At 36.2% G+C, this 12,254-nt stretch overlaps 1 protein-coding gene across 6 annotated transcripts in view; it reads left to right on the plus strand.

The window, feature by feature from the left end:
- The window catches only part of TRIM33 (tripartite motif containing 33), a 145,366-nt gene that overhangs the window by 100,205 nt on the left and 32,907 nt on the right, over positions 1-12,254 (plus strand). For 5 of the 6 annotated variants that reach the window (XR_010410780.1, XM_064588594.1, XM_064588595.1 and 2 more), the window contains exons 12-18: positions 597-729; positions 2,493-2,556; positions 4,456-4,615; positions 5,783-6,132; positions 7,905-8,028; positions 10,152-10,226; positions 11,896-12,048. Coding sequence is in view for 5 of the 6 variants with exons in the window: in XM_064588594.1 (XP_064444664.1) it covers positions 597-729; positions 2,493-2,556; positions 4,456-4,615; positions 5,783-6,132; positions 7,905-8,028; positions 10,152-10,226; positions 11,896-12,048 (1,059 nt within the window). In the remaining variant the exon portion in view is untranslated. The other variant, XM_064588596.1, reaches the window with a different exon arrangement.

The following is a 12,254-nucleotide window of genomic DNA, read 5'->3' on the forward strand; positions in this document are numbered from 1 at the left end:
AGAGGAAATTGATGTTTAGGTTGCCTGGTCCACTGGCTTTAACCTACTGCCTTACCTATAAGTGAGAAAATGGCTCAGTTTTCCTGTGGGCTGCCCCTGTGTAATAAGCGGCCTTATATCCCAGGCTAAGGGCTTTATTTTGAGTTTGAAATCTTTTAAAACTTTAAAGTTAGGCACTGACATGATTAAATTTCTATTGAGGTGAGTGATTCTGGCAGGACTGAATGTTGGAATAAAGAGAGGAAGACTAGATGGACAAGAATGCTGATAAATAGGGTCTTCATCAACTTTGAGAAAAGGCAGAAGTGTCAGTGTGTGTCAGAGCTATTTTATTTTCATAGTAGAACATGAGGGATTTAGTGATTTGTTGGGTTTTGTCTTGAGCTGCCCCAGTATTTGCTGAATAGTATTATAGCTTTGTTCACAAAAACTTTAAACTGTGTGGGTCCTCAGGAGAGGCTAAGGAAGCAACAATTAAGCCAAGTTTGATAAAATAATCTGTTAGTAAACTGTGAACATAAGCAATTATACTAATGAAATTAATAGCTTCTCTGCTTTAATCAAAGCAAATTTATCATTTCATTCTTTCTCTTTAGTTGGAAGATGCTGGTTCAAGTAGTTTAGATAATCTACTAAGTAGATACATCTCAGGCAGTCACCTACCCCCACAGCCTACAAGCACCATGAATCCCTCCCCAGGACCCTCTGCCCTGTCTCCAGGATCATCAGGTAAAGCCATCAGAGGTGCTGCCTCATTTCTTTTGTTACAGCTGACCCTTGAACAACACGGGTTTGAACTGCACAGGTCCACATATATGTGGATTCTTTTCAAAGAATGCAGTACTGTAAGTGTATTTTCTTTTCCTTATGATTTTCTTAACATTTTCTTTGGCTTACTTTACTGAAGAATACAGTATATAATATACGTACCATGCAAAATACGTGTTAATTATCGGTAAGGCTTCTGGTCAACAGTAGGCTATTAGTAGTTTTTAGGGAGTCAAAAGTTATATGCGATTTTTGCCCAATTGGGGGTCAGGTCAATGTCCCTAACTCTCACATTGTTTTAGGGTCAACTGTATATGTATATATTAGGGTTTTCCAGAAAAACAGAATGAATAGGAGTGTGTGTGTGTGTGTGTGTGTGTGTGTGTGTATAGAGAGAGATTTTAAGGAATTGGCTCATATGATTGTTAGGACTGGCAAGCCATAGGGCAGGTTAAGAGTCTGGAGACCCAGGGGAAAGTTGATGTTAAAGGCTTCAGTCTGGAGGCAAAATTCCTTCTTCTGGGGACCTCAGTCCTTTCTCTCAAGGTCTTTAACTGATTGGATGACACCCACCCACATTGTGGAGCTTGATGGGCTTAGGCAGAATCTCCTGATTAAAATGTTAATCACATCTAAAGGTACCTTCACAGCAACATCTAGACTGGTGTTTGGCCAAACAACTGAGTAGCCATATTCTAGCCAAATTGATACATAAAATTAACCATCATAGTATCAGATCATATTTTTTTTCCTAATTGCTCTTTCTATTTATATCTCTTCAAATACTGTTGGCAGTTTTCAGCTAAGTGAAGTAATATATCTGTAGTATACACTGTTCAGAGCTGTTAATTACCCCTCCCTCAACCCCTAGCTGTTTTCACATTCTTGGCGAGATTTGTAGATGCATTTTCTTATATTTTATGATACAGATGGTCAGTTGAAGAGTTCTTTGGTTTCATCCCAAGTTTAGAACTTGCAAGATATTGAAAAATTAAAAAAAAAAAACAAGAGTTGAGGAAAGACAAGTAAATTTTCAAATTGCAATTTTAAAACAAAAATTTTAATTTACTGGAAACAAAGTTGTGACTAATCAAGTCCATGAGATACACATCTCTTCCAAAATCCCAGTTATTTTATTGACCTGTTATCATGAATGAATGATTAAAGCAACTTCAAACAGATTGACAGTGCAGAAGTGGTTATGGAGTGTATTTTTTAGGATTAAATTAAATGTTACTTATTTCTTACTGAAACAGACCACCTTATTATTTCTAGAGTAAAAATAGTTCAAATTTAAATGTGAGTCTTTCATGAGATGCATCATTAATATGATTTTTAGTTGTAGAATTTTTAAGGTTTAATATAATTATTCCAGGACTTCTAAAAGAAAGAATAATTACTGGGAATCTAAGTAGGAGATTTACCAGATGACTTGGGGCAAGGTGGCAAATAGCTTTCTCTTGACCTGGTAGTTTTCATTGATTGGATAGTGTTGCTCTGAGGAGAATTCTGAGAATCCTGTCTGGGCTCAGCTGACAGAAACTGGTTGATGACTTCTCTGCCAAGGGTTTTACATGGCCATCCCTGATTTTGACATTAAGGCTAGGTCTGATTTCCAAGAATTGCTAAATTGCATTATAGTAATCTTTAATTCTGTAACTGCTAGGTAGAATTCTGAATATTCTTATCTGCATTGATATTCATTTTGACGTATTATTTTCCAGGTTTATCCAATTCTCACACACCTGTGAGACCCCCTAGTACCTCTAGTACTGGCAGTCGAGGCAGGTGAGTATTAACATTATTAGTAGTTTTTTTTTCCTTAAGAAAAAATTTAAATATGTATTTAAAAAAGTAGAAAATTACATTGAACTCCTATACTTATCACCTGGCTTCAACAGTTACCAAGTTATAGCCAGTCTTATCTCTTCTGTCCTCCCATGTATTCCTCCCTGGTTTGGATTATTTTGAAACATTGCCATCAACAGATATATTGAGGTCAAAATCAATTTATATGATGAAGAAATATATTGCTTCTCATACAGAGTTTTCCCCCACCTTGTCATTTAAATACAGTATGTGCTGTTTTTTTCCTCTGTATTGATAATTTTGATCAGGAGGTTTGATCAGGGGGAGGGTGGGGTGGGAAGAATACTTCACTGATGGTGGCATGTACTTCCATCAGGGGCACATAACATTTGGTGGTTTTTGTTTGTGACAGCAACCATTAATTGATCATTGCCTAGTTCTTTTTTTTTTTTAACTTGTTGAAAAATAACGATATTTTAATTATTGTGTTATTTTTTTTAATCTACTAGTTTAAAATATTTCTATAAAGAGAAACTTTTCTGTCATCACCTGTTTGGTTATAGGACAGGCAGAAGAGATTCTTTTTTATTTCTGTTTTCATAATCGTGAGTTGGTTCCCAGCACCTTCCAACAGTGACCAGCGAGTGTTTTTTTGTTTTGTTTTGTTTTGTTTGAGTTTTTTTATTACCTTCATGAACTCATATATTTAAACATTTTATATATTACAAACTATTAGAGATGTTATTTTTATTAATGGGTTATATTGTTCCATATTTGGCCTGTCAGAGCTTTTACAAGTTGGCTCCTTAGGTCTTTTGGTGTAACTCCAGTAGTCTTTGAAAGCTTCCTTATTTCCTGTTCTGAAATGATGTTCCAGGTTTGTCTTAACATATTTCCTGCCTCAGGCCTAGAGCCCATCATTTTTCTAAGAAATCCTGGTTGTGTTAGTGAGGAAAGAGTGCTTGGAGACAGTCTCCTGGGTACTAGGGGCACTCGTTGCTGCTGAATTGCTTGTTATGCCTTTTTGGTGGACAAAGCTAAGAAATGGGGTGGTGTGTGGAGTATGTTAACATAAAATGGAATAAATGTTAAAAAAAATAGAATAAATATTGCCTGATTTTTAGACTTTGAATAATTTAGTACAATGCAGGAAAGATTTAAGCTACATGAATTTTTTTTTATTTGGGTGTGTATGTGCAGTTTGAAGACTAGTGCTATTAAATACTTGCTTGACTTTTTAATTATACTTTAAATAATCAGTACTTTTAAAAGAAAAGTACAAATTGAGTAAAAAGGTATTCGTTCTCAATAGCAGTACAGTCTTACTAATTATTCACTTCTTTTGCCAGTGGTTTTACTTTGTGGTCTAGATAGAACTGATTAGTCATATAGCTGTCCTCTTAGCCTATCATTTTGTTTATTCAAATAAGGATATTCAGGGCTGTTGACTACTTGTTATCCTCTTCTCCCAATTTCCTGCCCTCACAAGCTAAAATAGAGTTGCCTTTGAGGAGGCTTCATGAACAACTATTAAGGTTTTCTTCATTTGTTTGGGGGCAGAGAAGAATCAAAACTACTTTTATAGAGAAAAGCAGTCGCTAACATTCTGTATTAACTAGTCTGGGAAAATGGTTTAAATGACTTAGTATAAGTGCCTCACACCAAAAATATATTTTTAGGGTCTTTTGAAAGTTTGATCTACGTTTTTAAAGAATCTGAAGCTAAGCTTATATCATATTTCTCTTACCTGCATTATGAGGTGTCTTTATCTTATAGAAAGTTAATACATTGTTTTTACTTTAATGAATATTACTTTTTGTGTATTTGGTTTTATGTATATTATACAGACATGTGACATTTTTTATTGTTTTTTATTAGCTGTGGGTCATCAGGAAGAACTGCTGAGAAGACAAGTCTTAGTTTTAAGTCTGATCAAGTGAAGGTCAAGCAAGAACCTGGGACTGAAGATGAAATATGTAGCTTTTCAGGAGCTGTTAAACAAGAAAAGACAGAGGATGGCAGGAGGAGTGCCTGCATGGTAAGCTCCCACTGGGGTCTGTCAGGGATTCAAGGAGGCCACTTCATGGAATCTCTAGCTCTCCCTATTAGACTGAATAGTGGTTCTATGGACATTTATTTATTTTTGGATATTTATGCCTGGTATAATTCAAATATCTCTTTCTGTAATTCAAGTTTTTCATCTAAGTGTCAGCTGCAATTTATCACAAAAGATTTGACAAATTTGAAATATCTTTTAGTTTGTTATTGGTCAGTATTTTTGCCATGATTCTAAATCGGGTTCTATTTTGCTTTGACTTTATTAATCATCTCAACAGTCACATTGAGTCTCAGGCCACCAAAGATCCTTAACTATTTTCCTGGACCTGTGAGCTCAGGATTAGGACTGGTGACATGAAAGAAGTTTAATGCTCAAGGAGTTGTGTGATGGGAAGATTGCCTTTGGCTTATGAATAATTAACCATTTAGGAGTTTTTCAGATAGAACATTTTATACAATTTACAATATAGAATGAAGGAAAAGCCACCTTCTCTTCCTCCTCCTGTGCCATCCCCCTCACCCCCACGCAATAAATTTTGATTTTGGTTTTTTCTTCCTGCCCAGGCTTAGATGTCATTTTCTACATGGTTGGCATATAGACATTTCAACTTGGAGTATTAGCATATTTAACACAGTATATGTACATTTAAGAGCAAAGAGCCTTGTATTTGTGGTGTCACATCTTCATCCAGTATCCGGTTTGGAAAGTGCCCCCAGAAAACTGGGTGCGAAAGGGTGGTAAAAGATTTCTCTTACTATTGTCACAATCTTCTTACTTCAGTAAAATGATAGGTAGGCAGAGAAACATTTCTTAAAAGCTATGCAACAGATTTCTCTTGTGAAAAATAGGATATCTTAGCTCTTTGTAGGAAAAGTGTAACCCTATGCTCACTTTACAATCAGTGTGTTTAACAGTTAGTTTAATTTTCTTAGTATCCAAATGAACCAATATTAGAGTGTTCTATAAAATAATAAATTAACATGCCTAATAATTTTCGTTACTTTGTCACTAATGTCATTTCCAAATTAATTTTTAAGTTATGTTAGCATATATGTATGTGTATTGACATAACTCTTAAGTTACATGCACATTGCATACACTAAGGATTAAACAATTCTTTAAGAATTTGTCCTTGTTTTGTTTTAGTTGAGCAGTCCTGAGAGTAGCTTGACACCACCTCTTTCAACCAACCTGCATCTAGAGAGTGAGTTGGATGCATTAGCAAGCCTGGAAAACCATGTGAAAACTGAACCTGCAGATACAAATGAAAGCTGCAAACAGTCAGGGCTCAGCAGTCTTGTTAATGGAAAGTCCCCAATTCGAAGCCTCGTACACAGGTCATCAAGGATTGGAGGAGATGGCAATAGCAAAGATGATGACCCAAATGAAGACTGGTGTGCTGTCTGCCAAAATGGAGGGGATCTGTTATGCTGTGAAAAATGTCCAAAGGTCTTTCATCTAACTTGTCATGTTCCAACGCTTCTTAGCTTTCCAAGGTACCAGTGAGATAATTGATTTTTTTGTTCTTGTTTATTTTTATAAGCTAAAAAAAACAAAACAAAACAGAAAGTTGTTCATGCAGATGGCCTTCCTAACCATTGCATACTGTTTCTGTAAAACAGGGAGCCCATTATTCCTTTGTTATTACCTTCTAGAGAAACTAACAGGTGAATGGTGAAATGTCCAAGATCTAAGTGGTGTATGAATGATAAAAAGTAGACTATTTCCTGGCCTTCAGTTTATACTTAGTGTAAACAAAGTAGATAACACTCTAAATTATGAGAGGCAGGGGCCTGGGGTGTTGGAGAAGTTAGTCGATTTCCTGTTGAAGCTGAATTTTTTTATCTGTTGCCATCAATCTTAATAGGATCTACAGTAATTTCATTTAAGAATACTGTGCAGTTGGAGGCAACTCTGTTGGATCTTACCTAGAACCTACTTTTCTAAAGTTTGAAAGCTCGTGAAAGGCATTTTAAAGGAAAAAGTACTTTGTAAAAACACCTTCAACATCTTGAAGTTTTTAGTTACCGCTTCCTCTTGACCAGTGGGGGCAGCTAGTTGTAGTGCCAGCCTGTAGCCCTGTGTGCACATTTCTCATTTAACAAGTTGTGTTCATGCCATTTTGTCTCTAGTTGATTTCAGAGACCTTCCCCCTTCCCAAGCTCTTACCCCAAATTACCCTTTTGGGTGACAGTAAATAGTGTTCTTGGGAAAGCCCAGCTTTTTTTCTGCCTTTAAATAAAACATTCACATTTCCTCTCAGTCCTAAGAAGCAGTGATTTTAGTTGAGTAAATGCTACTCATTTTGTATAATTCAACTTTCTGGATTAGAAACATGGTAGATATATAAACAGTGCCAGAATATTTTTCTGAAGAATCCTAATTCTTACCTGGGTCTTAAGAGAGGAATAGTCATTTGCCAGGAATGTAATAAGGGCCTTCTTTTACTTTACTCTTTATAGAAGAAAAGTATTGACATTTTGATGTTGTAATTAAGGCTTTTCATATTTTTCTTCCCTTTGGGTAGTAACATCTGCTGGAATGTTAGAATTTTGCCACTGAATGTTTTCTCTCAAAGGCTGATACTTGGGAAGGAATTGGGACTGTTGGCAAAGACTAGTACAGTCTCTAGATTTAGAATTTCTTTATGGCAGGGGAGAGTAGGGGAGAATTACTGGGAATGAATCATTTTAGAATTTACAGTTTGATGGAAATCCTGATGTAAACAAACTATAGACTAAGCAAATTTGAAAGGTAAGGGGTGTATGTACATGTGTTTGTATTTATAGAGGTGTGTGTGTGTGTATTCTTGGCTTTTGACTGGCGTGAAGAATTGTTCTATTTTTGGCATATTTAACACATGCCAAACCAGTATGGGATACCCGAGGAATTCCATATCCCATACTCTTTCCTTATTCATGAGTGTGGGGTCGTTGTGAGAGGTAGTACTGGGGTTGACAGGCAGTCTTACGCTGTAAGTACTGATCATCTACTTGGTGTTACGAAAAGATCCCTTTTGAAATGCAGGGCTACCAGTTTCATAAAGCTTTCTAGAAAGTAATTAATTGAAGAATGACTGGGAAAAGTTTTGGGAAGCTTTTATCATATAGCTTCACTTTATGAGATCTGACAAGAATAGAGCCTCTCTTCCCCTGAAAGACTATGGGAAGGAAAGAAAACAAACTGGAGACTTACCTCCAGAGAACTAGCTTCTCTAGAGTGGGTTTTTTTATAATTACAAGGACTAATTGCCTGTTTCCCTCTTTAGTGGGGAATGGATATGCACATTTTGCAGAGATATTGGGAAACCAGAAGTTGAATATGATTGTGATAATTTGCAACATAGTAAGAAGGGGAAAACTGCACAAGGGTTAAGCCCTGTGGACCAAAGGGTAAGTGTCAGATAAAGTTGGATTTATTATCAGGGATCCTATAGTTGTCTGGCTATGCACCTCTAGACTTTTACACCCAGCTTCTTCATATTTAACATGTCCCAACCAAAAGCTTGATTTCAAAAAGAACATAAATAATAAACAAGCAAATGACAACATAAAAAACTGCACTCTTCCTCTGGTATTTCCCATCATTAAAAGGTACCACCATTTATTTCTGTTGCTCAAGCCAGAAATCTATTAGAAGTAAAAGAATCAGAAATGACCATAATACGATTTTCTTACTTGTCCTCACCATCACCTTCTGAGATAGCCATCATGGTTGTTCATCTGCACTATCATAATAAACTCTTCACTCAGACATCCCTAGTTTACTCTTGCCTCTTCCTACTATAGTTTTCTGTACTGTACATAGTGTTCTTTTTTTAAAAAGATTTTAGAGAGCACGAGAGGGGGGACGGGCAGAAGGAGAGAGAGTGAGAATCTGAAGCCAGCTCCGCGCAGAGCCCAAGTCAGGGCTCGATCCTGCAACCCTGAGACCATGACCCGAGCCAAAATCAAGAGTCAGACGCCCAACCGACTGAGCCACTCAGGCGCCTCTACATAGTATTCTTTTTTAAAAATATAAACAAGTCTGCCACTTCCTTGCTTAAAATCCTCTAATAGCTTTCTGTCATTAAAAATGAAACCCAGAATCCTCTCCTAATTTCACTCAGATTTCTACTGATCTGGTCTCTTCTCCAAAATGAAAATCTCTGTGGTCATTACAGTTATGTTTGGCTCTGATCCTGATGTATATACTTGCAAAATCCCCCTCTACTATATGTTTAGCGTGTATAAACTTCTATTAAAAGAAGTTTAAGCAAATGAAAACTAAATGTAAAATGCATTTCATTTTCTGACTGTATAAAAATATTCTAGAATTGTATTGAGAAGACATAGTTTGTATTTAATTTTGGACCTGCATGGAATCACTTCAGGAAAAGAAAGAATAACATGTGTCCTGCTTGCATCAGAGAATTACAGTGAATAGCAACAGCAGTAATTTATAGATTACTAGGTAATCCTGGGGCACCTGGGTGGCTCAGTCGTCAAGCGTCTGCCTTCGGCTCAGGTTGTGATCCCAGGGTCCTGGGATCGAGCCCTGCATCGGGCTCCCTGCTCAGTGGGAGGCCTGCTTTTCCCTCTCCCACTCCCCCTGCTTGTTTTCCCTCTCCCACTGTCTTTCTGTCAAATAAATAAACTTTAAAAAAAAAAAAAGATTACTAGGTAATCCTAATTACTAAGATTTATAGGATTTATAGGATTACCTAGTAATTTATAAATTTTTGCACAAAATGCTGTATGTTGCTTTTATGACCGACTCCTTTCCATTTCCGTAAATAGTCAGTAGTAGATAAATTACCTTAGTCATTGTCTAAAAACAAAAGCACTCTATCTTCGATAAATTCATTTAAAAGTAGAACAGAAATTCATTTAATTTTTTTTTTAAGATTTTATTTATTTGCGAGAGAGAGAATGAGAGACAGAGAGCATGAGAGGGAGGAGGGTCAGAGGGAGAGGCAGACTCCCTGCTGAGCAGGGAGCCCGATGTGGGACTCGATCCCGGGACTCCAGGATCATGACCTGAGCCAAAGGCAGTCGCTCAACCAACTGAGCCACCCAGGCGCCCCCAGAAATTCATTTAAAGTAGAACAGAAGAGGGGCGCCTGGGTGGCTCAGTCGGTTGAGCGTGTGCCTTTGGCTCGGGTCATGATCCCAGGGTCCTGGAATTGAGCCCCGTGTCGGGCTCCCTGCTCCGTGGGAGGCCTGCTTCTCCCTCTCCCACTCCCCCTGCTTGTGTTCCCTCTCTCACTCTGTGTCTCTCTCTGTCAAATAAATAAATAAAATATTAAAAAAATAATAAAGTAGAACTGAAGATAGTCTCAAAACTAAATGGGAAACAAGATGGTTTTCTTTGGGTATGTGTATTTAGTTAGATAAGTCAATATATAGGAAGCATATGTTCAGTTTGTTGTAATAATGGTTTGTACTGATAAAGTTCTCCTAAGGAAAAAAAAAAAAGAATATCTTATTAGGGGAAAAAACATTTCATGAGTTTTCCTTTCTTTTTTGGGGGCCAGAAATGTGAACGTCTTCTGCTTTACCTCTATTGCCATGAATTAAGTATTGAATTCCAGGAGCCAGTTCCTGCTTCGGTGAGTTGTTTACATTATGACATCTCTAGTGAAGAAACTTAGTATTAAGACTTAAGAGTGTTGGCTATGGCCTTAAGACTTCTTGTCTCAGGCTTCTTGAATAATCTTAACCTCTCCAAGGTTCAAATTTTCTTTTCTCATACTATTTCTTTCCCCATTTTGGATATTCCAAGAACACATAGGATAAAGAATGTTTTAGCACAGTACCTGATAATGTTGTAAGTATTTATTAATCTAAAATTTTATTAGGGCTCTTATGGATGTGGAATTCACTTGTCAAAAATTGCAGTTTGTTTTTTAAAGGTTTTGTTGTTGTCATGAAAACTTAATGAATTTAATTTCTGTGTCCTCTTTCACTTTTAAAATGGACATAAAAAATATGGGTGTAATGGAAAGAATCTTGGACCAAGAGTCAGAAGACTTGACTTCTCCCAGTTCTTCCATTAACTAGCCTTAAAACTTGGGGGAAACTACTTAATTTTCTGCCTCTACTTTTTTAAACATACAGTGGGAGTACTGGACTGAATTATTTCTAAAATTCCAGTTCTATGATTCTAGGCTCTGTACCTTGGGGAGAAAACAGTCTCTATGTAAGTATTAATTTGAATAAAAATGTAAAATTGAATCTTTCACACTGGCTCTTAATGTTATGAAGATAAGCCCTCTTTATGAACAGTCAAGATTAAGAAAGGACTGGAAATTTTGCAACTCAATGCTCTTTGTTTATCTTAAAGGAGACTAATAAGGAATAAAAGCTGTAAAGTCCCATAGGAAAAGGAATATCAGGGGTCCTCAGGCTTCATAAATGGAATGAGAATATGCTACACACATTTGCTCACCATCATTTGTTGAATTAAGATATTGTTGAATACCAGGCCTATAATAGAATATTAAGTAGTAGACTTGTTTACTGGGTAGGCTCAGAAATGAATTTTAAAGCACAAAAGGTCTAGACACAAGGAAGATGTTTTGTATAAATAGTAATCCTCTGATACTAGGAAGTTTGTCTTCAAGTTCAGGGACTTTACAGTAGAAAATAACTTCAAACATTTCATCAACTGTCTAAATAGCTTCTCCAAGTTCAGTTGTTTCTCAAGGGTACAAATTTTTGGCCAGAAGTTGGGGTTAGAACTCTCCCTGGCATGATCACTAAAGGGTTAATAAAATTTTTCTTATTATTTATGCTCTTTCTCCCTCTGTTGTTTTATGTCCAGAGTTCTTTGTGATATAGTTAGCCTCTAAAAGATAACATTCTAATGACAATAATAATAATAAATTTTGTTCTTTTTATTTTTTCTTTCCTTTTTAAAAAAAAAAACAAAACTCTTCGGGAGTCATAATATTCTGATGAGCCAGATGTGTCCTTAACACTAACGGTTGGCTACCCTTGCTGATTGCGTTCTTTCCATATCTCCTTACCACAGATAGAGCTTTTGGGGCCTTCATTAACCATTAAGACTGCCACAGATTCTGAATATGATTTGGTTTTTATGATATGTGATTGGGGCCAAAGATTTAAAGTACCTTCACTATACCTAAAATTTGTAAGCAGCTGGCTCAATAATTAACATATGTTGTTTTCTACAATCAATGTGCTATGCATTTTCAAATAAAACAGTTTGGCATTTTTGGAGAATCCTTATCTATCCTTATTTATTTGTTTCTTTAGATACCAAACTACTATAAAATTATAAAGAAACCAATGGATTTATCCACCGTGAAAAAGAAGCTTCAGAAAAAACATTCCCAACACTACCAAATCCCAGATGACTTTGTGGCTGATGTCCGTTTGATCTTCAAGAACTGTGAAAGGTTTAATGAAGTATGTTAGCTTCCAAACTATAAAGTCTTGGATTATTAGTTTTTTTTGCTTTTTTTTTTTTAATTATGTTTTTCCTGCTAAGAGATTTTTCTAATTTGATTCAAAAAAATTTTTCTGCTGCAGTTCTGTCAAAAGTAAAATTTGATTGCATCCACAGCTCTAATGAAGAAAGTTTACTGTGTATAATTTGAAGTATATTGGATATG

The sequence above is a fragment of the Mirounga angustirostris genome, unplaced genomic scaffold (genome assembly GCF_029215605.1).
Source record: "Mirounga angustirostris isolate CCGP_5_RB_7025 unplaced genomic scaffold, mMirAng1.0.hap1 SCAF_4, whole genome shotgun sequence".
In the NCBI taxonomy this organism is placed as follows: domain Eukaryota; kingdom Metazoa; phylum Chordata; class Mammalia; order Carnivora; family Phocidae; genus Mirounga; species Mirounga angustirostris.